The sequence below is a fragment of the Macaca fascicularis genome, chromosome 5, assembly GCF_037993035.2.
Source record: "Macaca fascicularis isolate 582-1 chromosome 5, T2T-MFA8v1.1".
Classification (NCBI taxonomy): domain Eukaryota; kingdom Metazoa; phylum Chordata; class Mammalia; order Primates; family Cercopithecidae; genus Macaca; species Macaca fascicularis.
In genome coordinates this window covers 2,041,560-2,069,144 of record NC_088379.1, presented here as the reverse complement: position 1 = coordinate 2,069,144, position 27,585 = coordinate 2,041,560, and the positions used below count along the sequence as shown (strand labels likewise).

The 27,585-nt window shown below is 46.5% G+C and overlaps 1 protein-coding gene across 8 annotated transcripts in view; it reads right to left on the bottom strand.

Annotated features, from left to right (window-relative positions):
• NSD2 (nuclear receptor binding SET domain protein 2) overlaps positions 1-27,585 on the bottom strand; it is a 115,187-nt gene that overhangs the window by 63,171 nt on the left and 24,431 nt on the right. For 7 of the 8 annotated variants that reach the window (XR_012434553.1, XR_012434554.1, XM_045392033.2 and 4 more), the window contains exons 2-5: positions 19,641-20,266; positions 15,605-15,767; positions 2,360-2,526; positions 758-1,240 (exon numbers count right to left, since the gene is read on the bottom strand). Coding sequence is in view for 6 of the 8 variants with exons in the window: in XM_045392033.2 (XP_045247968.2) it covers positions 758-1,240; positions 2,360-2,526; positions 15,605-15,767; positions 19,641-20,237 (1,410 nt within the window). In the remaining 2 variants the exon portion in view is untranslated. Of the gene's footprint in view, positions 1-757; positions 1,241-2,359; positions 2,527-15,604; positions 15,768-19,640; positions 20,267-20,722; positions 20,971-27,585 lie in introns of those variants that run through there. The other variant, XM_065544669.2, reaches the window with a different exon arrangement.

The following is a 27,585-nucleotide window of genomic DNA, read 5'->3' as shown; positions in this document are numbered from 1 at the left end:
ACCCTTTTAAATGTCAGGGAAATAAATCAACACCCTCAGTGCCAGTGAATACAATGAGCTTTATAGATGAGCACATCCTGCACTGGAAGCTTCAGAACAGACTGCTGGAGAAAATGCTAACCTAGAGTCACACATTAAGGACATGGCCACACACTTCAAGCAAAGCGCAGCCTGATGAGACCCACTTCCCTCTGTGCCAGTTTTTTTTTTTATTTTTTGAGACACAGTGTCGCTCTGTTGTCACCCAGGCTAGAGTGCAGTGATGCCATCACGACTCACTGCAAACCCCGCCTTCAGGACTCAAGGGATCCTCCTGCCTCCAAGACAAGGGATTCTCCTGCCTCAGTCTCCCAAGCAGCTAGGACTACAGGCATGTGCCACCATGCCCAGCTAATTTTTGTAGAGATGGGGTTTCACCATGTTGCCCAGGCTGGTCTCAAACTCCTGGGCTGAAGTAATCCTCCCGCCTTGGCCTCTCAAAGTACTGAGATTATGAGCCACTATGCCTGGCCTGTTCTCGGTATCTTCTTATCCACATTAGGAGGAATATTTTAGGAACCCAGAGTGCAAGTCAAGTATCTTTTCCCTCAAGGGTCAGAATGGCTGTTCACTAATAATATTTACTTATTAGATCTAAAATCTATGCAAGACTCACGCTAGATTCTCCTGATAATGCTGAGAAACAGATGATTCTGCACTGAAGGGATGTTCCCCAAATTCTGAAACTTGCTAGCATGAAACACAACTTAGTACTGACCTCATCCCTGTGTTTTTGACAGAAGACCAAAAACTGGGATGCTGCATCTCCCTTCCTGCTTCGTGGCGTAGAGGCTGTGGTCTTCTTCCTCCCAGGAGGAGACGCGACTCCTCTTCTGGGGTCAGCCTCTGCCGTCTTTTGAGGAGTACTCTTCACTACATCGGGGTCACTCTCCAGGGTCTCTGCAGAGCTACACAGTTTGGCCCTCCGCCTTCTCTTCATGGGAACGCCCTCTTCTCTCGCAGACTTGGGGTTTTCAGCAGCTTCTTCACCGACTCCTGAGGACTCTGCCATTTCTCCGAAAGACTCTGCAGCAATGCCAGCCTCCTTGGCTACTTGAGGGTTGAGGTGAAGCTGGTCCCCCACGTATAGAAAGGTGAACTTGGCTTTCCGCTCCTCCACTGACATGCTTGCAGCTTCTTCTGCTTGAACAATGCCCATTTCCCACTGGGCCCTCAATTTCCCTGAAATAGGTTTCAATAGCTGGGGGGGAAAAAAAAGAGACACTATAAGTTTCATTACACAAACATAAAAGTTAACTACTTTTGCTAGGCACATGATTCATGCCTATAATCCCAGCACTTACGGATGTCGAGGCAGATGGATCACTTGAGGCCAGGAGTTTAAGACCAGCCTGGCCAACATGGCAAAACCCCGTCTCTACTAAAATACATAAGATAAGCCAGGCATGGTAGTGCGTGCCTGTGGTCCCAGCTACTAGGGAGGCTGAGACACGAGAATCACTTGAACTGGGAGGCGGTAGATGCAGTAAGCCCAGACCATGCCACTGTACTCTAGCCTGGGGCGACAGAGCAAGACCCTGTCTCAAAAAAAAAAAAAAAAAAAAAGAATACTTTTACATTTTCACATAATTTTAGAAACAAAAAACTTGACCAGTGTGGTGGCTCCTGCCTATAATCCCAGCACCTGCAGAGGCCGAGGCAGATGCATCACCTGAGGTCAGGAGTTCAAGACCAGTCTGGCCAACCTGGTGAAACCCTGTCTCTACTAAAAATACAAAAATTAGCCAGGTGTGGTGGCAGGCACCTGTAATTCCAGCTACTTGGGAGGCTGAGGCAGAAGAATTGCTTGAACCCGGCGGGGCAGAGGATGCAGTGAGCCGAGATCATGCCATTGCACTCCAGCCTGGGTGATAAGAGTAAAAATCCATCTCAAAAAAATTTTTTTAAAAATAGAAATAAAAAACATATAAAAACCAATTTTAGAACTCAGCCCAACATAATACCTTTATTGTTTCTTTAAACCACAAATCAATTCCTATCACATTACATTAATATAATCCCTCTCTATGTGTGTGTGTGTGTGTATATATATGTGTGTGTGTATACATATAAAAATAAAAATTCTAAAGCAAGTTATCTCTGAGAGTCATCAAATGAGCAAAAAAAATAAGTTGTGTCTCTAAAAAAACTTTATCATATTGTAACATAGCATTCTTGGGCAAAAGTCAGCAATGAAAGAGATTATTAAGCCATTACAATATTTCGAGCAAGTAAGTATAAGTTCAAAACAAAATAAGTTAACTTAAAGAATAAAAATTAAATTTCTGGTTTAAAAGTAGACTGAAGGGTCATCTATCACCTTAATTTTCTCAGCTTTCGTGGGTGCCTGCTTGGCACTTTCCTGGCATAATTTTTCAAACTGTCCTTCTCCTTCAAAAGCTACGAGGCTCTTCTCAAATATCCAAGCTCTTTCTGGGGCGTCACCAAAGAACTGTACGTGATACTGGCGTGCACTCTTTTTCTGACCTAGTTTTTAAAATAAAATGTTAGAAAATGAAAGTTAGTTCTGGGATGAAATTAGTCAAATCTACTGCTGTTTTGCAGTTGTTTTCCTTGGTGTTGTCTGAGCCTGTTAACGTCAAAATAAGTTCTATTCTTATCCCTACCATGCCACATGCCAAAGAGGGAAACTAACTTACAAGAGACTCAGATAAGGTTCAAAAATTGACTTGGAAAGAAAGCCAACCAGGCCAGGCGCGGTCCCTCAAGCCTGTAATCCCAACACTTTGGGAGGTTGAGGCGGGGAGATTGTTTGAGCTCAGGAGTTTGAGACCAGCCTGGGCAACATGGCAGAACCCCGTCTCTACAAAAAATGCAAAAATTAGCCGGGTGTGGTGGTGTGTACCTGTAGGACCAGCTACTCGGGAGGCTGACATGGTAGGATGGCGTGAGCCTGGGAAGCAGATGTTGCAGTGAGCCAAGATTGTACCACTGCTCTCCAGCCTGGGTGACAGAGCCAGACCCTGTCTCAAAAACAAAAAAAAAGAAAAAAAAAAAAAAAGAAGAAAAAAGCTAGCTAGCTGACTAGCTAAATACACTCCTTTATTCCCTCTTAGAAAGATACTAAGGCCGGGCGCGGTGGCTCAAGCCTGTAATCCCAGCACTTTGGGAGGCCGAGGCGGGCGGATCACAAGGTCAGGAGATCAAGACCACAGTGAAACCCCGTCTCTACTAAAAATACAAAAAATTAGCCGGGCGCGGTGGCGGGCGCCTGTAGTCCCAGCTACTCAGGAGGCTGAGGCAGGAGAATGGCGGGAACCCGGGAGGCGGAGCTTGCAGTGAGCCGAGATCGCGCCACTGCACTCCAGCCTGGGCAACAGCGTGAGACTCCGTCTCAAAAAAAAAAAAAAAAAAAAGAAAGATACTAAATAAGACAAGAAGATATCTGCAAGAAAAGAGTGACAGCGGCAGTGAAGGAGGCAGTATACTGGCATCACACGACCTGGGTTCAAATACCAGCCCTGCTACCTAACAGCTAGCTACCCCGCTGTCTCACAGTGCTAGGAGGGCAGGAGCATCAGTGGCCTCAGAGAGCAGCTCAGACCAGAGAGTAACCCCACAGATGCCCACTACTCTTACTCTTAGCTGAGAGGAAGAAGCCATGTCCCACAATGCAGCCAGGGGGAACTGGATGAGGAAAGAAAGAGACAGGCCCAAAATCCAAGAGAGGAGGTACCAGATTCCACTGAAGTCAAATGAGAAGGTGAATACAGGTAAGCAGGTTAAAAGGTCAGATCTCTGTGCCAGGTGAGAAGAGGGAGGGGATCTCCCTGGGGCAGTGAGGTGGGGAGGGTGGCGGTTACCACTCCCTGTCCCCTCATGCAGAACTGGCCCCGAGGAATCAAAGGATACTTCCTGAAGACCTGAAGTGCTCCAGAGGAAAACCTCTCCAGTGAGTCTTTTGGAGATTCCCCTAATTAAGTGGCCAATGGCCAATGAGACCCTCTAACGCAAAGGAGGGTGGGATAACCAAGCCTCTCCACCCATGGGTGCAGGCAGCTCTAAGTGTTGTGCTCTTAAACACAAGCCTAGCACCAAGGAACCCCTGGACCCAGGGAAGCATCCAATATGAATGAATCCAAAACACACAGAAATGAATGGCCCTCTGCAGGGCCACAGACACAAGACAAGGGAAGAGAAGACACCCAATAGAGAAACCCCGTGTGCTATGAAAAGAGAACACAGAAAAACAAAGAGGTATTTGAAATTCTAAAATACAACTATGAAAAAAAAATTCAACAAGAAAGCTTGGAAAATAAGAAATCTCCCAGAAAGAAGAAAAAAATTAAGATGAAAAATACCTATTTCCATAGCAACCTGTAAGATCAATCTAGGAGGTCGGATACCCAAATAATAGGCTTTCTGGAGAAACAGAGAAGCTCCAAGAATAAACCCTAAATCAAGTCTCCAACTAAAACAGCCCTAAATGTCCCAACATCCACAGCAGAGCACACCCTGCTGAAATTCAAGCCGCTTGGGGTTGGGCGAAAGGCCAGCCTCCAACTTAATGGAACAAGAAATAGAATAGCAAGGTATGTGAATAATAGCAAATTATGTGAAGAATGGCCAAAAACTCTGGATGCTATAAACAAATGGAGTAATACCTTCAAAATTCCTAGGGGAATTTCTTCTCAACATAAAATTCTATACCCAGTCAAACCATCAATCAAGTGTGAAGACAGAAAAGCAGCATATTCTGGGCCAGGCACAGTAGCTCACGCCTGTAATCCCAGCACTTTGGGAGGCTAAGGTGGGCGGATCACCTCAGATCAGGAGATCGAGACCAGCCTGGCCAACACGGTGAAACCCCGTCTCTACTAAAACACAAAAAATTAGCCAGGCATGGTGGTGTGTGCCTGTAGGCCCAGCTACTCGGGAGGCTGAGGTAAGAGAATCACTTGAAACCAGGAGGCAGAGATTGCAATGAGTCAAGATCACGCCACCGCACTCCAGCCTGGCAACAGAGCAAGGCTCCATCTCAAAAAAAAAAAAAAAAAAAAAAAGTAGCATACTCTGAATTGCAAGGACTCAAATTTACTTCCCATACAAACTATCTTAAGATACGAAAAATAGACTCCAGGAAAAAAGGAAACTTAATCAAGAAAGAACACAGTATAGAACTGTAGGGACCAGCCCTACAGGGCCCATGGGTTTTTTCTCCTTGTGTGCAGAGACGAGATGATATAGAAATAAAGACGTAAGACAAAGAGATAGAAGAAAAGACAGCTGGGCACAGGGGACGACTACCACCAAGATGCGGAGACCAGCAGTGGCCCTGAATGCCTGACTGCGCTGTTATTTATTGTATACAAAGCAAGAGGGCAGGGGAAGGAGTGTGAGTCATCTCCAATGATAGGTAAGGTCACACGAGTCATGTGTCCACCGGACAGGGGGCCCTTCCCTGTTTGGTAGCCGAGGCAGAGAGAGAGGGGGGACAGCTTACATCATTATTTCTTCTATGCATTTCAAAGACTTTAGTACTTTCACTAATTCTGCTTTGGCTCTCTAGAAGGTGGAGCCGGGTGTACAGAGCGGAACATGAAAGTGAAACAGGAGCATGACCGCTGAAGCACAGCATCACAGGGAGACGGTTAGGCCTCCGGATGGCTGCAGACAGGCTTGACTGATGTCAGGCCCTACACAAGAGGTGGTGGAGCAGAGTTTCTCTAACTCCCCCAGGGAAAAAGAGACTCCCTTTCCTGGTCTGCTAAGTAACAGGTGCCTTCCCAGGCACTGGCGTTACCGCTAGACCAAGGAGCCCTCTAGTGGCCCTCTCCGGGCGTGACAGAGGCTCACACTTGTCTTCTGGTCACTTCTCATCGTGTCCCTTCAACTCCTATCTCTGTATGGCCTGGTTTTTCCTAGGTTATAATTGTAGAACAGAGATTATTATAACATTGGCATTGGAATAAAGAGTAATATAATACTACAAACTAATGATTGATAATATTCATACATAATCATGTCTATATTCTATATCTAATATAACTATTCTTATTTTAAGTATTTTCTTTATTAGACTGGAACAGCCCGTGCCTTCAGTCTCTTGCCTCGGCACCTGGGTGGCTTGCCGCCCACATAGAACTACAGAAAACAATGTAAATAACTAGGGAAAGCAGCTTAAAGAAAGTCTAAGCTTACTGCAGTGCAAAAGGTTAAGAGTGCTAGCAAACCAGACTCAAGCAGAAAAAAGGAAGATTCTAGGAGAGAGCTCCAAGGGAAGAAAAGATGAGAGAAAAGAACTTTTTTACAAAGAAAGAAAATCTAAGTAAGGGAAGAGGGTTAAAAGATGAGTTCCAAGGAGCAGAAAGGGAAGATGAGACACAAACCCAGGTTTTCATTTTTTTTTTTAAGGCGAAAAAATAACTACATAAATATATAAACAGGAGAAACTAACTTCATAATAAGGATGAGTTTTAAGGATGACGAGATGAATACTTTTAAAAAATTAAGGCTATATGGACAACATAGCACATGATTTCAAAAGAAAGGCAGTAATTAACTCCAAGGAAAACAAAAGATTTTACAAAAAGGAAAATGCAATTACAGAACACAACTTGGTTTTTCACTGAATGATATTTACATAGTCAAAATTATGTAAACACTTATTTTTCATTTATTACAAATAGTGACTTAATTATACGGGGAGAATGGGGGGAAAGAAATAGAAAATGGCTAAAGAGCTCAATCTTCATTTTCCATGATAAAAAGTTAACAGAAAAATGTCTACATGAAAAAATCAAAGTATTAGAAGTAGAAGAAAATGTTGAAAGAGATAAAAATAATTACCTCTGGGGAGGAGAGAGGAAGGCAGGGGATGATTTTTCACTATTAATCTTTCAGTACAATTTGACTTGTTTTTAAGTGTTCAAACTTCTTTGATTTGAAAATACCTAAGATTCAAGGATATGTCAAGGGATTTGTGACTTCTTCCATTACTTTAAAACTTCGTAAGAACTTTTTCTTAGTAATGAAAATCAATACAGGTATGTTATAGCATTTTTATAATAAAGAAAACCTGTAACAGTACACACAATATAAAATTAACCCATGTTTATAAATAATGACACAGATCAATGCTCCTTGCATGTCAGGTGGGAAGAAAAGCAGAAGAGATTATTGCAATCAATCCCAAGTTTGTAAAATAAATGAGTGTAACATTCTGAAGTTCCTTCCTATCTAGAAATTTGATAACATAACCGAATTTTCTACTATTTTTGTGGGTTTCTTTAATCCACATGAACTATCTTTTGGTCCAAGTTAAGAGGTGAATATCTCATTGTTTTATTTTACCAATAATTAACTAGTTGTCCCAGTACTATGTATTAGTAATTCTCCCTTCCTATGCAATTTCTTTCCTTTTTTTTTTTTTTTTTTTTGAGATGGAGTCTCACTGTCGCCCAGGCTGGAGTGAATTAGTGCACTCTCGGATCACTGCAACCTCCGCCTCCTGGGCTCAAGCGACTCTCCTGCGTTAGCCTCCAGAGGAGGTGGGATTACAGGCGCCTGCGACCACACCTGGCTAATTTTTGTACTTTTAGCAGAAACAGGGTTTCATCATGTTGGCCAGGCTGGTCTCGAACTCCTGACCTCAAGTCATCCACCTGCCTCAGCCTCCCAAAGTGATGGGATTACAGACATGAGCCACTGCACCTGGCCCTCTTCCTATGCAAGTTCTGATGTTCATTAATCACCATCTATATAAAAATGCATGTCACTGACCTCCCCACCTACATCCTCTTCTAAAAGAACCTGGCTTCTATTAACAGTCCTGGTACCTAATTTTGTACTATGTTCCTTTTTTTCCCATCACAGCCCATTAGACTACAGGTAGTCTGTGACTCTCTGGGCTCAACTAAGCCAGAGTTTCTCTCCAGATTTTGTGGAGCCTGTTAAGTTCCATGCATGCAAAATGAACCCCACCAAGAGACAACGCTGCCTCAGAGATAAAGCTCCAGGGAGGGAAGAGAAGCCATAAAGATGCAGACAAGGCCAGGTATCTGCAGAAGCCAAGAAGGAAGCACAGGAGCAAAGTCACAAGGACATGAGACCACAGAGCTCCCTGGGAAACAAAGGACAAGCATGACCATGCCTAAGTTTCCCAGTTCAGTCTCTGGAGGGCACCAGAGCCCCAAAATAGGTAAAGCAGAAACTGCCAGAACTACAAGTAGAAAAACAGCACATCCACAATCCCATGGGAAATTTTAACACACCTCTCAGCAACTAATAGAACAAGCAAGAAACAAATTAGTAAGAAGGTTATACCATCAAATAGCACAAGACATGAGAAAGTCAGATTACCTGCAATATTTTTAGAAAATGCTGGAAGTATTTTTTTCCTATATAAAGCAATGAGGGTTAATTCTTAACATTCCCTTCCATAACACAGAAAAAGTGACAACAAAAATCTCCACAACAGAAAATTACTTGATTCCAGACCACAGTTATCTAAAGAGAAAACCAGTGAGTGTGATATCTAAAACGTATAGTTATCTTCTGTTTCCAACTTAAAAGGTTGTGCCTCAACCAGCCTGGCCAATATGGTGAAACCCCGTCTCTAGCAAAAATACAAAATTAGCCGGGCGTGGTAACACACGCCTGTAGTACCAGCTACTCGGGAGGCTGAGGCAGGAGAATCACTTGAACCTGGGAGGTGGAGGTTGCAGTGGGCTGAGATTGTGCCACTGCACTCCATCCAGCCTGGGTGACAGAGCAAGACTTGGTCTCAAAAAAAGGTTGAGCCTCAAAGCTGCTAGCCCACCTACGTGCCTGGTAGATAGTAGTTAACACAGGTTCTGCTGCTATAAATTACAAAAATGCTACTAAGACTTTCATTAACTTAAGATTTCCAAAGGAAATTTTTATTTCCAAAAGAATCTAGATTTAGCTGTAGCTTATGAGTTATGTTCATTTTTGCATGTATATTACACTTCAGTTTTCAAAACTTAAGTATATTACTAAGATACACTAAGATTCGGCCAGGCACGGTGGCTCACGCCTGTAATCCCAGCACTTTGGGAGGCCGAGGCGGGCGGATCACAAGGTCAGGAGATCGAGGCCATCCTGGCTAACATGGTGAAATCCCGTCTCTACTAAAAATATAAAAAATTAGCCAGGCGTGGTGGCAGGCGCCTGTAGTCCCAGCTACTCGGGAGGCTGAGGCAGGAGAATGGCGTGAACCCAGGAGGCGGAGCTTGCGTGAGCTGAGATCCAGCCACTGCACTCCAGCCTGGGTGACAGAACGGAACTCTGTCTCAAAAAAAAAAAAAAATATATATATATATATATATACACACACACACACACACACACACACACACACACACACAGATTCAAGCTGGTCCATAAATCCCACACACGATAAATAATTTTTTTTAAATGGGGGCCGGGCATGGTGGCTCACGCCTGTAATTACAGCACTTTGGGAGGCCAAGTTGGGCAGATCACAAGGTCAGGAGTTTGAGACCAGCCTTGCCAACATGGTAAAACCCCAGCTCTACTAAAAATACAAGAATTAGCTGGGCATGGTGGTGTGCTCCTGTAATCCCAGCTACTCGGGAGGCTGAGACAGGAGAATCGCTTGAACACAGAAGTGGAGGCTGCAGTGAGCCGAGATCATACCACTGTACTCCAGTCAAGTGAGCAAGTGAGCAAGACTCCGTCTCCAGGAAAAAAAAAAAACAAAAAAACAGGATAGGAATAGAGGGTGGGAAAATACAAAAGTACCGGCTTCACAGGACCCATGCTCAGCCCACTCCATGGCAGATCTCTTCCTCACGTCCCTGCCCTTCCAAAATGACACTCACCATTCACTGTCTCACTCTCATCATGGGGTGCTGCAGGCCAAGTGTTGGAGAATCAAAAATGGACCCAAGAGCTCCACTTGGAGCAAGGGCTCAGCCCTGCTTGGAGACCTACTGCACACAGAGTTTCCCTTGCAAACTCTGTCTCCCAGAGCAATGAACACAACCAGCGACCAGACCTGGGCTCCTACATACCATTCTGTACTCAAAGAACCTAGGCCTTCTCTGAGAAATAGCTGATGCTAGGGTTGGGGGGAAAAAAAGAAAACAGTACAAGATGAGCCTGGAACATCTTGTTCTACCAGAACATAAAGAGGTGCTCAGGGGTTGACAGGGACATGTCAAAGGTATACAGCTTAAAGGAACTTAATGGGACTCCCACTGGTCAAATTTGGGACAATGTGAGGATTCAAGAAAATAAGGACTAAAATACATAACTTATTTTTTTAAGGGGGAGCTCATTTTCACAGAAAAATGACAGCTAAAAGGTAGAAAGTGCAGTAATAGCCAGTTACCATTTACCAAGTCCATGATGAATCATCAAGGACTGCTAAAGCCATGGTTGTTGGGGACAGGTATGGTGGCTCACATTTGTAATCCCAACAATTTGGGAGGCCAAGGCAGGAGGAAGGTCACCTGAGCCCAGGAGTTTGAGCCTGGAGTGAGCTATGATTGTGCCACTGTACTCCAGCCTGGATGGAGAAACAGAGCCAAGACCCTATCTCAAAACAACAACAACAACAAAAGCTACACTGTTGGGACAGACAAGCACAGTCCACAGGTCCCTCATTAGTGACAATGGGTACCTGTGCCTTTCCACAGAGAGCTCTAGTGGCCATCGCCTACCAGGAGTGGGTCAGTTGACACATAAGCTCCTCTTAAGGTGGTCTGACTAGCACTCTGTCCTTCCCTCACTTCTCTTTGTTCTACTTACTTCCTTTGACTCCTTTTCTTTTTAAGATTATCTAAATCTCCTTTCAGCTGAAGGGTATCTACCCAGGCTTGATTCCTTCTGAACAGCTTTTCAAATGTACGTATCTTTTACACTCTAATGCCGTCACGAAAAAAAAAAGCATATATCAGTCTTCTGAAGTAGGCTTGCTTGTGCCTCCTACTCTACATTCCACAATAATTTCTAGAGAAGCAGACTGCTGAGGTGAGGAAGGCCACTGCCCAGCCTAGGCTGGTGCAGGACACTCCCTTCTTCTGCACACAGATCTTTAGTCAAGGGCCAAAGCTACCTTTCAAGGTTCCAACTTTGAGATACAACCTGGCCTTCTGACCTAGGTCTGATCATGAGAAAACTAAAGCGGTCATGAGGAATTGGGGATTGGGAGTGCTGTTCTAGACTACCAAAGCTGAAGAGGCACAACCACCAGATGCAAAGTATGCATCTCAACCCCAAAGTGCAGAAAAAGGCAGGTATGGGGCCTGCTGGGGACATGCCCCTATACCTGCTTTTAGCACAATAACAGACCTTGTTACTGATGTGATGTTTCCCAAAATGTGGCTGGGTGCTGAGTCAACAAGGAAACTGTCCTTGTTCTGACGTATTTGGGGGTAACAGTGCCACGACAGCTACCAGATATCACGTAACAAAAGAGATGGAGGCTAGGCACAGTGACTCATGCCTATAATCCCACTGGGAGGCCACAAGGCAGGTGGATCACGAGGTCAAGAGATCAAGATCATCCTAGTCAACATGGTGAAACCCCGCCTGTACTAAAAATATAAAAACTAGCTGGGTGTGGTAGTGTGCACCTATAGTCCCACCTACTCAGGAGGCTGAGGCAGGAGAATTACTTGAACCTGGGAGGCAGAGGTTGCAATGAGCCAAAATCGCGCCACTGCACTCCAGCCTGGCAACAGAGTGAGACTCTGTCTCAAAAAAAAAAAAAAGAGAGATGCAACAGGTAGAACAAGATGTTTCAAGGTGGAGAATCTACATGAGGGGAAAGGTGTCTGCTGTGCTGTTTGACTTGAAAGTTTTTAAGATAGATAAAAAAAAATAGATCAAATATTTCACGCATACACACAAAAACTAGAATCCAAGTATGCCCATTTGGCATTATATATTGAAAACTGAGGGAATACCCGAGGACACGCAAACACTTAAAAACAGATACAAAACTATTAAAATTAACCAAATACTAGGTGGCTGCAGGGTTAATAACTGGTCAAACAGGAAGGTTTTCAGGAAGCAGCTATAGAAGAAACCAAGGGAATCAGGGTTGATAAAATAAAAACTCAGGTTTTAAAAGTAAAAGTGAGGATAATAACAATTGCTAATACAAGCGTCCGGTGGTCACTGCATTAAGACCTTTCCATGAAGGTGATGGTATCATCTTCCTCATTTTCATATACAGGGAACCTGAAGCTTAACAAGATTAAGTTCATTATCAAGATCAGCCAGCTGAACTAGACCCTGGCAGGCTGATTCCTGAGTTCTAGCCTCAATCACAGAGAGTAACATGACAGTGCCATAAGCACAAGAGTGAAAGCACTTAGCCACCGTGCAAGGTCCAGGAATCAAGCAAAGAAAGAGAGATGAGGCCAGGCACAGTGGCTCATGCCTGTAATCCCAGCACTTTGGGAGGCTGAGGCGGGCAGATCACTTGAGGTCAGGAGTTTGAGACCAGTCTGGCCCATATGGTGAAACCCTGTCTCTACTAAAAATACAAAGATTAGCCAGGCGTAGTGGCGCACGCCTGTAATCCCAGCTACTCGGGAGGCTGAGGCATAAGAATTGCTTGAAACCAGGAGGCAGAGGTTGCAGTGAGCTGAGATCATGCCAGTGCATTCCAGCCTGGGAGACAGAATGAAACTGTGTCTTAAAAAAAAAAAAAAGAGATGAATAAAAATAACAGTATATCTGAATGTCAGAGAAGCTGTTGTAGACTACAGGAATTACTTAACTCCAAGGCAGGGGAAAGATGCAATGATATTAAAGTTGAGCTGCAGCACTGTGGCTCACGCCTGTAATCCCAGCACTTTGGGAGGCCAAGGCAAGCAGATCACCAGAGCCCAGGAGTTTGAGACCAGCTGGGCAACATGGCGAAACCCCATCTCTACAAAAAAATACAAAAATTAGCCAGATGTGGTGGCACGCACCTGTAGTCCCAGCCACTCAGGAGGCTGAGATGGGAGGATCACCTGAGCCTGGATGGCAGAGGTTGCAGTGAGCTAAGATTGCACCACTGCACTCCAGTCTGGGTGATGGAGCGAGACTCCATCCCAAAAAAAAAAAGAAGAAATTAAAAGTAATAAACCCTAATAGGAAGAACAAGGAAACTTTCAAAAGACTACTTCAGTTTCACAGGCATGAGAGGCTAAAAGCTAAAGATGGCATCACATAAACAAGTAAATATCCCCAGACACTAAAAAGGAAATCAGTAAGAGCTGCTTGTGTGCCACACAGACAAATGACATGGGAGTCACAAGGTTTGCTGTGTGGAGACTGTGCCTGGTTTTAGAAAGCAGAGAAAGAATTAGCAACCCCTCACACACACCCATGTGTGCCTGCAGCCGGGCTGCAAAGGCTTGAAGGTCCATCCCCAAACAAAGAGGAGACAACTTCTGTCTCAACCAGCATTTGTTTTTTCATATTCTGACCAAGTGTAGAGACCCTGGGGTACACCCTAGGGTTCCTGCAGCCCCTTGGAAAGGAAATCCCCCGATTCTGCAAGCCAAGGATGCCAAAGGTCCTCCACGGAGACAGAGCTGAAGCCAGACCATAGGCTCTTCTGCCACAACTCCTGCAGAGCACACATGCCTGTGCCTCACAGGACAGGAGACTCAGGCAAGGGCACCCAGGACTCAGCAGAGGTCTCTTCATCGTCAGCCTGCCCCTCTAACATCTACATCTGCCAGGGAGGCACCACTGTACTCCACTTCTAACAGCCACCTGCTCCCACAACCAGCTGACCAACCTGTTTGACCATGCAGGTGTCAGTGCAAAGACGTAAGCTCATAGCAAAGGCAGCAACGCTGCCCCCACAGGAGCTCAGGCCTTTGGCCAGAGACCAGAAGGGGACATGTACGCAAGGACCACCAAGGGGTCATAAGAGGCTGACTGGTCAGCAATACTGGACTGGAGCACTGGCCTGGTCTGGCCTGGCTCCAGACACCACACTTCCAGAGGGTGTACAGATCAGATCACAGGGTGACACTAACTTGCTCAGTTCTAACTCTGCACTCACCACATTGAAACTTGCTCAAACTAAATTCCAACTTCACTCTAGAAGAACTTTCAGAAAAACCTCAAACCACATTATCGGCCGGGCGCGGTGGCTCAAGCCTGTAATCTCAGCACTTTGGGAGGCCGAGACGGGCGGATCACGAGGTCAGGAGATCGAGACCATCCTGGCGAACACGGGAAACCCCGTCTCTACTAAAAAATACAAAAAAAAAAAAAACTAGCCGGGCGAGGTGGCAGGCACCTGTAGTCCCAGCTACTCGGGAGGCTGAGGCAGGAGAATGGCGTAAACCCGGGAGGCGGAGCTTGCAGTGAGCTGAGATCCGGCCACTGCACTCCAGCCTGGGCGACAGAGCCAGACTCCATCTCAAAAAAAAAAAAAAAAAGCCGGGCGCGGTGGCTCAAGCCTGTAATCCCAGCACTTTGGGAGGCCGAGACGGGCGGATCACGAGGTCAGGAGATCGAGACCATCCTGGCTAACATGGTGAAACCCCGTCTCTACTAAAATATACAAAAAACTAGCCAGGCGAGGTGGCGGGCGCCTGTAGTCCCAGCTACTCGGGAGGCTGAGGCAGGAGAATGGCGTGAACCCGGGAGGCGGAGCTTGCAGTGAGCTGAGATCCGGCCATTGCACTCCAGCCTGGGCGGCAGAGCAAGACTCCGTCTCAAAAAAAAAAAAAAACAAAAAAACAAAAACACACCACATTATCTTTTACTCTTCCTCTAAAAACACATTTATGGGTTGACCAACTATTATTTGCTCTGTATCAGGGACATAGAACATTCTTTCTTTTTGAGACATAGTTTTCGCTGATGTTGCCCAGGCTAGAATGCAATGGCGCAATCTCAGCTCACTGCAACCTCTGCCTCCCAGATTCTAGCAATTCTCCTGCCTCAGCCTCCTGAGTAGCTGGGATTACAGGTGTGCGTCACCACATCCAGCTAATTTTGTATTTTTAGTAGAGATGGGGTTTCACCATGTTGGTCAGGCTAGTCTCGAACTCCTGACCTCAAGTGATCCACCCGCCTTGGCCTCCCAAAGTGCTGGGATTATAGGCGTAAGCCACCGCACCCAGCCTTACATTCTTAATATGTTACATCAGCTGCTCCATGTAAAAATCAATTTATCTACCCAAGCTTCATTAAGACAAAGATGATCATTTCCAGTGTTTTCCATCTTCCCATAGGCCTAATAAAATTCACTTGGACATTTTTACAACTTAAACTTAGCATAAAACACTCTTGTTGCAAATCATCCTGAAACAAGCAATCATTGTAACTAAATAATAAACTATCATAAAAACAGAAGTTATACAAGGCAAAGGTCATATCTCCCTTAACACTAATTCAATCAGATGCAATACGTATTTGAGTTGAATATAAAAAGAAATGGCAACACATCACATGTGAATCAATCACTAACTTTAGGTAAAGCTGCAGAAATGAACCACAGCAGGGCTATTTAGAAAGAGTAAGAAAGAAGCTTGGAGATGAGAAAAATTAAGTGCAGAAGACAGTTGGAAAAATAACCCAAAGAACACAATACCTTTAAGTTTGGTATAGCTGTGAAGGAGTGGATCTGCAGAAACCATGCAAGGCCACCAAGGGTAACCCGACACTTTGGACCACACCAAATCACCGACATTGTATTTCAACAGGTGGTCTTTGTCTCTTCCAGTGTTTGGACAGGACTCTTTCTTAGCTGGAATCTGAAAATGAACAACAAAAGACAAACACTAACACATCCAATCACTACCTGTGTATCCAGAAGACCAAGGATTCATTAGGCTATAATGTCCAAATACACACAGACCCCCAAAAATGGAGTGTGCTCCCTTGCTGTGTTTTAAATGAGAGCCTCAACATCGTTTCATTAAAATTTTGTCTCTCAGGCCAGGCGCGGTGGCTCACGCCTGTAGTTCCAGCACTTTGGGAGGCCGAGGTGGGTGGATCATGAGGTCAGGAGATTGAGACCTTCCTGGCTAACACAGTGAAACTCTATCTACTAAAAGTGCAAAAAATTAGCCAGGCGTGGTGGCAGGAGCCTGTAGTCCCAGCTACTGGGGAGGCTGAGGCAGGAGAATGGCGTGAACCTGGGAGGCGGAGCTTGCAGTGAGCCGGGATTGTGCCACTGCACTCCAGCCTGGGCGACAGAGTGAGACTCCATCTCAAAAAAAAAAAAAAAGAAAAAGAAAAGGCCAGGCGCAGTGGCTCATGCATGTAATCCCAGCACTTTGGGAGGCCGAGGCGGGTGGATCATGAGGTCAAGAGATCGAGACCATCCTGGCCAACATGGTGAAACCCCATCTCTATTAAAACTACAAAAAATTAGCCGGGAGTGGTGGTGAGCACCTGTAGTCCCAGCTAGTCAGGAGGCTGAGGCAGGAGAATCACTTGAACCCAGGAGGCGGAGGTTGCAGTGAGCCGAGATTGCACCACTACACTCCAGTCTGGCGACAGAATAAAACTCTGTCTCAAAAAAAAAAAAAAAAAAAAATTGTCTCTCCCTCTCAGCTAAAGGATCAGGACAGTACATAGCACAGAGCAGGTGTTCAACATTATGAAGATCTCTATATAAATCTATTTCCTTGTTCTACTATTAATAGAGGGTCTTCAATGGTGTTTTATTCAACTGGTCAAAAAGGAATTCTCACAGAATTCCAAATCCATTCTGATCCCTGTCCCCAGTCATGTCTGACAATCAGTTCTCAGCAGCCCATGTGTCACCAACATGAACCATCCTAGAGTGGTGAGGGCAAGGGCAAGGAGGACTAGGAGCAAGTCTCGGCTCCATCACATGTAATCTGAGTCCTTGGGGCTCTCTGAGCCTCAATTTCTCCATCTCTAGAACATGATGGGTAGGTTGAGGCTGAACATTCCACCAAAGAAAACTCCTTCCCACAAGCCACGCGCAGTTGCGCTCTCCAGTGGAAACAAGCACAGCCAGCGTGGCTGCAACCCGCCAAGGGTGAATCCCTGGCCTTGCTCCTCAGAGCACTATACACATGGGTAGATTGTTCCACTGCCTCAGGCCTCAGTTTTCTCATCTGTGAGCTAAAGATGCTGGCCCAAAACCTTGCCATGAGCACGCTGGTGAGGACTGGCATGAGCTGCCACGTGACACATTTTCATGTTGTTTTTATCCTCCCACCTCAGCCTCCCTAGTAGCTGGGACCACAGGCAGTGCCACCATGCCCAGGTAATTTTATTTTTTGTAGAGATGGGGTCTTGCTATGTTGCCCAGGCTGGTCTTGAACTCCTGGGTTCAAGCAAACCTCCTGCCTTAGCCTCCCAAAGTGCTGGGATTACAGGTGTGAGTCACTGCACCAGGCCTGACATACTTTCAGAACCGCTACCAGATTACTGCACAGCAACCCAGGTTTACATTTACTGACCCCACTCTGCAGATGGAGAGTCAAAATTCAGGTGAGTTACTCAAGTTTTAACAAAACCAAGGGACAGAGCTAGGAATAAAAGCCAGGTTTTTTTGTTTGTTTGTTTGTTTGTTTTTTTTGAGACGGAGTCTCGCTCTATCACCCAGGCTGGAGTGCAGTGGCCGGATCTCAGCTCACTGCAAGCTCCGCCTCCCGGGTTTACGCCATTCTCCTGCCTCAGCCTCCTGAGTAGCTGGGACTACAGGCGCCCGCCACCTTGCCCGGCTAGTTTTTTGTATTTTTTTAGTAGAGACGGGGTTTCACCGTGTTAGCCAGGATGGTCTCGATCTCCTGACCTTGTGATCCGCCCGTCTCGGCCTCCCAAAGTGCTGGGATTACAGGCTTGAGCCACCGCGCCCGGCGGTTTGTTTTTTTTCAGTTGGAGGAAAAAGAAAAACCCAGCTCTGATGCGGGAGCATCGTCTGAGGCCAGGAGTTCGAGAACAGCCCGTGTAACATACCGAGACCCTGTCTCAAAACAAAACAGCTAGTTCTCTGACAACTTGCACAGGCCTCTTCCCATGCAAAACCATGAGGTTCAATACTGCCATGGGCACTTCAAAAAATCTTTCTAGGCTGGGCACGGCCCCTCGCACCTGTAACTCGAGTACTTCAGGAGGCGGAGGTGGGAGAATCGTTTGAGCCCAGGAGTTTGAGACCAGCCTGGGCAACATAGCAAGACCCCATCTCTACAAAAAAACAAAAAATTAGCTGGGCACATAGTGGTGCACACCTGTGGTCCAGCTACTCAGGAGGCTGAAGTAGGAGGATCACCTAAGCCTGGGAGGTCAAGGCTGCTGTGAGCCATGATCACACCACTGCCCTCTAGCCTGGGCAGAGACCCTGTCTCAAAAAAAATAAATAAAATTAAGAAACTTTGCCACTGCAATTACATGAGCAAGAACTAAATAGCTCCTGAGTAATCAAAAAACATTTTTTTAACTCTCAAAGCTCTTCATTATTTTAACAATTCCAAGGAGCAGCAACTAAAGAGCAACACCCTATCGACCACCAGATGAACAGAGACTGCTGCCCCATCAAGAGTTCCTTCCTTCTGCCAAAGCCATGGCCCCTCAGTTGTTTCACATGGCTTATATTCATCCGAGTGTCAGGGCCAATCTGAATGCCACGTGAAGGCATGGAAACACCAACCACCAGGCAGAATGGAGCAGCACCACCACATCTTTCCATCTCAAGCTAGGATGAGGAAACACTCATTCGCTTGTGTCCAGTGTGCTGGGCTCTGCCCTGGGAACGAAGAATGGGAGGCAAAAGACACATCCCTAGGCCTCAGGGAGGCAGGCCATCTGCTGGACCACCTGGCTGAGAAGACAGTAAGTGGACACTGAACCACAGGGTAAGGACAGCAGGCGCACCGCTGCACAGCTCTGCTTCCCCACTCATCAGATGGTGCAGACTTAGGAAGTCAAATTCTAGAGCCCAGCATGTCTCCACTGACCACACCAGGCTAAAGAACACCTTGGAGATGAGATCCTTGAAAAGAGTGTAACCTGATGTTGTCAAGCCAGGGCTCTGAAACTGGCAGAACCACATTAAGAAACAAGCATGGGCCGGGCGCGGTGGCTCAAGCCTGTAATCCCAGCACTTTGGGAGGCCGAGACAGGTGGATCACGAGGTCAGGAGATCGAGACCATCCTGGCTAACGTGGTGAAACCCCGTCTCTACTAAAAAAATACAAAAAACTAGCCGGGCGTGGTGGGGGGCGCCTATACTCCCAGCTACTCGGGAGGCTGAGGCAGGAGAATGGCGTGAACCCAGGAGGCGGAGCTTGCAGTGAGCTGAGATCCGGCCACTGCACTCCAACCTGGGCGACAAAGAGAGACTCTGTCTCAAAAAAAAAAAAAAAAACAACAAGCATTGCCTCTTTTTAGCCATTTGAATCTTGAACACTTAGCTCACCTCTCTAGACCTCTCAACAGGCTCAGCAGCCAGCTGAGAACTGAGGAGGCAGTGCCAGGGCATCCTGGAGCCCGCCCTCCAACCCACAGCCAGGGTTCAGGCAAGTGGCTGGAAGTACCAGACCTGTTCTCATCTCCTCCGCCCACCCCAGTACTCGTGCAGGTGCCCTTACACGGTGGCCATGCTCACTGCTCAAGGTCACATGACCCCTGACACGTCTCCTAGATACCTTTTTATCTGAAGGACTCGAGATCTTAGACACAAGAGCTGCTTCGACAAGGCCCTGCTCCAGCAAGGAGTCATATTTTATGCTCCTCTTCCTGTTCCTTCTTGCCTTGTTTTCTGGTTTTTGTCCATTTTCTTCTGACTGAGACACATCAGCAGCACTGTCACCACAAATGGAAGATTCAAAGAGAGGCTTCCCATTCATGTACGTTTTGGTGATCTTCAGCTTAATTTCTGGAGAGCCATTTTTGATAGGGGTAGTGTTAGGTGGTGTCCCAATCCCTTTCATTTCCTGGGACTCAAAACGCAGTTTGGCATCGTGTGCACCAGGTTCTCCATTAAACACCCGGGAAGTAAGATCTTTCAGCTTGTCGGCTGGAATAAAGGGCAGGGCGTCGTGGCCGTTAAACTTCTGCATGACCCCCTCCTGCAGGCTGCTGGAGAGCTGGGCTTTGCTGAGGAACACAGAACACTCGCGATTCACCTCACAGCTCGGAGTCTTCCCATTGGCACTGCCGAGGATTTCTGGTGCCTGCTTCATCTTTATGCACTTTACAACACTCTGAACAGAAAGGGGACTCTGCTTGATGCTAAATTCCATTCGGCCCAGATGCTTCCGTTCTTAGAATACTATGGTATTAAAAATAGAAAAAAGAAAGAAAAAGCAATTACATTTAAAACCTAGGATAGGTATGCCAGGACCTCTACAGCTTTGTGGGGTCTGATTTTCTTTGTAAGTAATTTATGATGTTTTTATAATAATTCAGGTCACAGAAGGCAGTTTTAGTATCACAAAAATTACATGGAATCAAAAAATGATAAAGCTGAAAGGAAAGAACAAGGAATCATTTTTTAAAGGAAAAACATGAAAGTCAGTCAAGACAGCAAACTCCAATCATACCACTAATAATCCACAGCATGGCCATGGACGCATAACTTAATTTGTCAATCATCCCTGAAACACAGATTTCCACCTGTCCACCAGCATATACTTAAAAGAGCTAATATGTGTGAGGCAGCTGGCATAATGACAGGCCTATGCAAAAGGACAACAGAGAACAGCATAAAAGCAAAATCAACACTAACAGGAAAAGAGTTCGTCCCAGTCCCTCCTGTTACAGCTGAGGTATCAGGCTCAGAATGTGCCCAAGATGACCTGGTCAGCAAAGTGTAAAACCAGATATTCCAACTCCAAGCACAGGATTAGCTCCAGGTTGATGAAAATAAGAAGCAAAAAACCAAGAGTCTCCAAGGGTGAAAGCATTCCCAGTCAGGTCTGGCTATGCTCAACCCAGTATTCTTATCACAGTCCACTATCCCCTCCGTGTTCAGGCCTAAATTAAACAAGAAAGAACACAGCAGTAACATCACATATTTTAGCTACTATCTGAAGATTAACTACTTGAGGACAACACTGCTGAGCCACTTTGCCAGTGCACCACACTGGCCAATGAAGCCCAAGTGCAGAAGTACGCAGTTTAGGAGGATGACTCTGGCTGCAGTGTGGTGGTGTGGGGTCTTCACTGCAAAGCTACAGTCCCTAATCTGAGACACCTAGTGAAGGGGCCAGAGCCCCAAAACACAGCTAGGAATAAGAAACAGGTAGGCACCCGCCCCAGCTGGGATGGCATCTCTCAGGTGTACACCATCAAAAGCTCCAACAAGAGCCCTCTGAGAAGGCAGAAACCAACAGCATCAGATACTGGGAAAAAACGGAATACAGTAAGGACCAGAGATGCCCGTGGATTAGAACAGCGGTTCTCAAACAGGGAGGATTTTGTTCCCCAGGAACACTTAGCCTCATCTGGAAGCATTTTTTAATTACCACCACTAGGGGGCGGCCCCTGACCTATGATGGGTGGTAGTCATGGATGCTGCTGCACCTCCTGCTACGCACAGGATGCCCGGGCAACAGGGCTATGCAGCCCGAGAAGTCCACAGTACTGAGGCGGAAGACACCTGACGTGCAGCAATAGGGGGCCGCTGGTGTCTACAACCTGCAGTCTCCACAGAAAAGTAGACAGCCGAGGAAGGAGACAGGAAGAAAAGAGCAAATGTAAAACCTTGAAAACGTTAAAGTCCCAGTTCAGTTTCATGTGCTTTGGACAACTCTTTAACACCAAAACACACACAAATGTGTTCTGTCTGGCCCGCACAATTTCTTTTTTTTTTTTTTTTTGAGACGGAGTCTCTCTTTGTCGCCCAGGCTGGAGTGCAGTGGCCGGATCTCGGCTCACTGCAAGCTCCGCCTCCCGGGTTTACGCCATTCTCCTGCCTCAGCCTCCCGAGTAGCTGGGACTACAGGCGCCCACCACCTCGCCCGGCTAGTTTTTTGTATTTTTAGTAGAGACGGGGTTTCACCATATTAGCCAGGATGGTCTCGATCTCCTGACCTCGTGATCCGACCGTCTCGGCCTCCCAAAGTGCTGGGATTACAGGCTTGAGCCACCGCGCCCGGCCCGCACAATTTCTTAAAAAGGTAGAACGGCCGGGCGCAGTGGCTCAAGCCTGTAATCCTAGCACTTTGGGAGGCCGAGATCGGTGGATCACGAGGTCAGGAGATTTGAGACCATCCTGGCTAACCCGGTGAAACCCCGTCTCTACTAAAAAATACAAAAAACTAGCCGGGCGAGGTGGCGGGCGCCTGTAGTCCCAGCTACTCGGGAGGCTGAGGCAGGAGAACAGCGGGAACCCGGGAGGCAGAGCTTGCAGTGAGCCGAGATCCGGCCACTGCACTCCAACCTGGGTGACAGAGCAAGACTCCGTCTCAAAAAAAAAAAAAAAAAAAGGTAGATCAAAGTCAGTTCCTCTTCTAGCTCATATCATACCAACTGTCCCACAGGTAAAAACTATAACCCTGGACAAAATATAAAAAAAACACCTCCTGAAGGAACTGAGAGCAACCAAAAGCAGAGAGAAAATGGATGGAATCAATTCTTGAAAGAAATGGAACAGCACTGGGTAAACTCCATTTTTAAATGTGTGACTGAGGAGAGTTTGAAGCAACTGTAACAGCTATAAAATGAGGGGGGAAATCTCAAGGACAGAGTCTCAGAGGGGAGCCCCAAATTCTGCCTATAAACTCTGCCCAAATTCCAGGCTGATTCCAAGCAGCCTAGCTTATGAAAATAACTGAAAAGAGATTCCAGCTGTTGGACACAATTAGACAGAGTCTCGCTCTGTCACCCAGGCTGGAGTGCAGTGGTGCGATCTGAGCCTACCACAACCTTCACCTCCCGGGTTCAAGCAATTCTCCTGCCTCAGCCTCCTCAGTAGCTGGGGCTACAGGCACCCGCTACCACGCCTGGCTAATTTTTTATTTTTAGTAGAAACAGGGTTTCACCGTGTTACCTAGGATGGTCTTGATCTCCTGACATCGTGATCCACCCACCTTGGCCTCCCAAAGTGCTGGGATTACAGGTGTGAGCCACCGCGCTCGGTCACAAAACCATTCTTAAGGGGAATGTGGCCGGACTTTGGGAGGCCGAGGCAGGAGGATCACTCAAGTCCAGGAATTCAAGACCAGCCTAGGCAAGACAGTGAGAGCCCATCTCTACAAAAAATACAAAAATTAGCCAGCCATGGTGATGTGCGCCTGTAGTCCCTGCTACTCAGGAGGTTGAGGCAGGAGGTTCACTTGAATCCAAGAGTTCAAGGCTGCAGTGAGCTATGATTGCATTACTGCGCTCCAACCTGGATTACAGAGCAAAACTAAAAAGAAGAGAGAAAAAAAAAGGAAACAGAGCCTCACTGATTCGTGAAACAATATTAAAGCGTCTGGAGTCCCACCCAGAAAGAGGAGAAGGGGGAAAAAAAGGCAAAAATATTTGGAGAAAACAATGGCCCTCTAAAAGTTCCCCAATTTGGTGAAAAGTTCAGCAGCTGGGTGAGGTGGCTCATGCCTGTAATCCCAGCACTTTTGGAGGCCAGTGCAGGTGGATCACTTGTGGTCAGGAGTTTGAGACCAGACTGGCCAACATGGTGAAACCACAACTCTACTAAAAATACAAAAATTAGCCAGGCTTGGTGGCACGCACCTGTAATCCTAGCTACTTGGGAGGCTGAGGCAGAAGAATGGCTTGAACCCAGGAGGTGGAGGCTGCAACAAGCAAAGACCATGCCACTGCACTCCAGCCTGGGTGACACAGTGAGGCTCCGTCTCAAAAATAAATTAATAAACATAAAAATAAAATTTTTTGTAGAGATGGAATCTTGTCTTGTTGACCAGGCTAGTCTCTGAGTCCTGGCCTCAAGCAATCCTTCCACCTCGGCCTCCCAAAGTACTGGCATTACAAGCAGGAGCCCCTGTACCCTGCCAAACAATTTTTTTTCCCTTGAGACAGGATCTCACTATCACCCAAGTTGGAGTGTAGGGCAATGGCACAATTTCAGCTCACTGCAACCTCTACCCTTCAGGGCTCAAGCAATCCTCCCATCTCAGCCTCCCAAGTAGCTGGGACTAGAGGTGCATGCCACCATGCTCAGCTAACTTTTTAATCCATTTTTTGTAGAGACGGATCTCACGATACTGTCCAGGTTGATCTCAAACTCCTGGGCTCAACGGATCTTCCCATCTCAACCTCCCAAAGTACTGGGATTACAGGCATGAGCCACTGCACCCAGCCCAAACCACCTTTTTTTTCCCCCCCCGAGACAGTCTCGCTCTGTCACCCAGGCTGAAGTGCAGTGGTATGATCACAGCTCACTGCAACCTCTGCCTCCCAAGCTCAAGTGTCTCCCGCCTCAGCCTCCTGAGCAGCTGTGAGGAGTATAAGGCACTTGCCACCATGCCCGGCTAATTTCTGTGTTTTTGTAGAGACAAAGTCACCATGTTGCCCAGGCTGGTCTCAAACTCCTGGGCTCAAGTGATCCACCCGCCTTGGCCTTTCAAAGTGCTGGGTGCAGATGTGAGCCACCATACCCATGGGTTTAACAATCTTTCTTATGTTGGGGAAGGCAAGGAGTGAGTAAGTTCTTAAGTTTAGAAAAGTATGAAGAACAATAGGAGAAACGAATATACCCACCACCTTGAAAGACAATTTTTTGCATTCTGCCACATTTGCTTCCAGTTTTTTGTTGTTATGGTTGTTGTTTGAGATGGAGTTTCGCTGTCGCCCAGACTGGAGTACAATGGCCCAATCTCGGCTCACTGAAAGCTCTGCCACCCGGGTTCAAGCGATTCTCCTGCCTCAGCCTCCTGAGTAGCTGGTATTACAAGTGTGTGCCACCACGCCCGGTTAATTTTGTGTGTGTGTATTTTTAGTAGACGGGATTTCACCATGTTGGCCAGGCTGGTGCTGGTCATGAACTCCTGACCTTGTGATCCACCCACCTCGACCTCCCAAAGTGCTGGGATTACAGGCATGAGCCACTATGCCCAGCCACTTCTAGTTTTAACATGAAAGAAAAGAACTACAAATAATAACCACTACAAATGTGTATTTAGTGCTTCCTCTGTGGCACTCTGGTTTGAAGGCAGTCTCGAAACCTGAGAACTAGGACAGGAAAGGAGGAACAGGAGCCAGCCCTCATGGGGCTGCCAGGTCCAAGAAGCCAGGGTCGCCTAGGCAGACCATCCACCTCCACACCCACAACACTGTAAGGTAGGTATGACTCTTCCACTCCACAGGTGCAGGGGCTGTGACACCCACGTAGTACAGCTGGGAAGCAGAGGGGCAGCACTCAAATATAAGCACTCTACCTCTAGGTGCTGCCTCCCACCAGTCTGGTGAGGAGTGAATGCATAAAGCAAAGATGAAGTCTACCTTATTTCCAACGTATAAGTTCCATTTGCTGTCCCCCAGAGGCAATCTCCATCATGATTTTCCTATATATCCTCCCAGGTTATAGTATGTATCCATTAACACAGAACTGTTGCATGCAGTTTGTATTGCTATAAACACCATCATACCTTTGCTCTGCAACTTGATTAGTCAGTCAACATATCTTTATTTCCCCATGATGATATGTACAAATACAGCTTAGTCTTTTTAGCTGTTGCATTATTATTCATCACAAATAATTTATTCTTATTAAGTTATTCAAAGATGATGGAAACAGGCCAGGAATGGTGGCTCATGCCTGTAATCCTAGCACTTTGGAAGGCCAAGGCGGGAAGATCATCTGAGGTCACGAGTTCGAGACCAGCCTAGTCAACATGGCAAAATCCTATCTCTACTAAAATACAAAAATTAGCCAGGTGTGGTGGCGCACACCTGTGATCTCAGCTACTAGGGAGGCTAAGGCAGGAGAATCGCTTGAACGTGGGAGGTGGAGGTTGCCGTGAGTCGAGATCGCACCATTGCCCTCCAGCCTGGACAACACAGTGAGACTCCATCTCAAAAAAAAAAAAAAAATGATGGAAACATACATAGAACATGATGTAAAGTTTGCCAAAATATTATGCAAAGTTAGCACAATCCTTATACCAAAACAAGGAAAAAAAGAAGTATTAAAAAAAAAAAAAAGCTATAGACAAGATCAGTCAAGAACTGACTGAAACTACCCCAAATAGAAGTCAATCAAACCCAGCCATCACTGTATTAAAAAAAAAAAAAAAAGATAACATGGCCAAAAAGAGTTTATCCAAAAATATAAGGATAATTTAACATCAGGAATTCTATTAATGTTGTCACAATATTAATACATTATGGAAATTTTCTGGTGAAGATGGCTAAAATGCTGTTTTAAAGAAAAAAAGAGGCCAGGCATGGTGGCTCACGCCTATAGCCCTAGCACTGTGGGAGGCTCAGGCAGGTAGACTGCTTGAGTTCAGGAGTTCGAGACCAGTCTGGCCAACATGGTGAAACCCTGTCTCTAATACAAAAATTAGCCAGGCGTGGTGGCACACACCTGTAGTCCCAGCTACTTTGGAGGGGAGAGGCAGGAGGATTGTTTGAAGCTGGGAGGTCAAGGCTGCAGTGAGCTAAGATGGCACCACTGCACTCCCACTCAGGTGACAAAGTGAGATCCTGTCTCAAAAAACGAACAAAGGTAAGAAATAAAGGTAAAAGAAAAAGACAAAGAGAGAGAGAGAGAAACAGAAAGAGAGACAGAGAAAGAGAGAACGAGAGAAGGGAAGAAAGGAGAGGAAGGAAGGAGAGAAATGAAAGAAAAGAGTTCAGGAAGGAAGAAAGGAGGGGAGGGAGGGGAGGGGAGGGAGGCCGGGCATAGTGGCTCACCACCTGTAATCCTAGCACTTTGGGAGGCCAAGGAGGGAGGATTGCTTGAACCCAGCAATTTAAGACGAGCCTGGGCAGCATAGTGAGACCCTGTCTCTACAAAAAATAAAATTAGCCAGGCACAGTGGCGCACATCTACAGTCCCAGCTACTGGGGAGGCTGAGGTGAGAGGATGGCTTGGGCCCAGGAGTTTGACGCTGCAATGAGCTGTGACCACACTACTGCACTCCAGCCTCGTGACTCAGCGAGACCTTGTCAGCTACACTGCCTAACACAAAGCAAAAAAGAGAAATCTCCAGGTCTAGAAATGAAAAGAGAACAGCAGTCTGAGCCTCATAGGGTGCAGGTTGCCCATGGCAGGACCCCAGAGTTTAAGAGCTGGGGCTTGGCAGCCGGAATACAGAGCAGAGGTGCAGGACAGGGCACTGGGCCTGACTGGGCTTCCTGCACTGAGCCATAAGGAGAGGAGTCATGGAGAGCAGCTGGCTACAGTGATTAGGAGCACCAAGTGTGGAGGCTGCTACCTGGACTAGAATCCCAGCTCTGCCACTTACTAAACTGTGGGACCCCGGCCAAGTGACTCTACCACTCATCCTCACTCCATGTCCTGAGGACAGAGGACCCACCTTGCAGGGTACTTTCAAACATTAAGGAGGAAAAGAAGCCACCACCAGGCAGAGGACTTCCTCATCACCAGGTATCTGTGGTCACAGTGCTGTCATCATCACCTGAGCCCCTCTATCAGCCAGCCCAGGGCTGGGCCCTCAG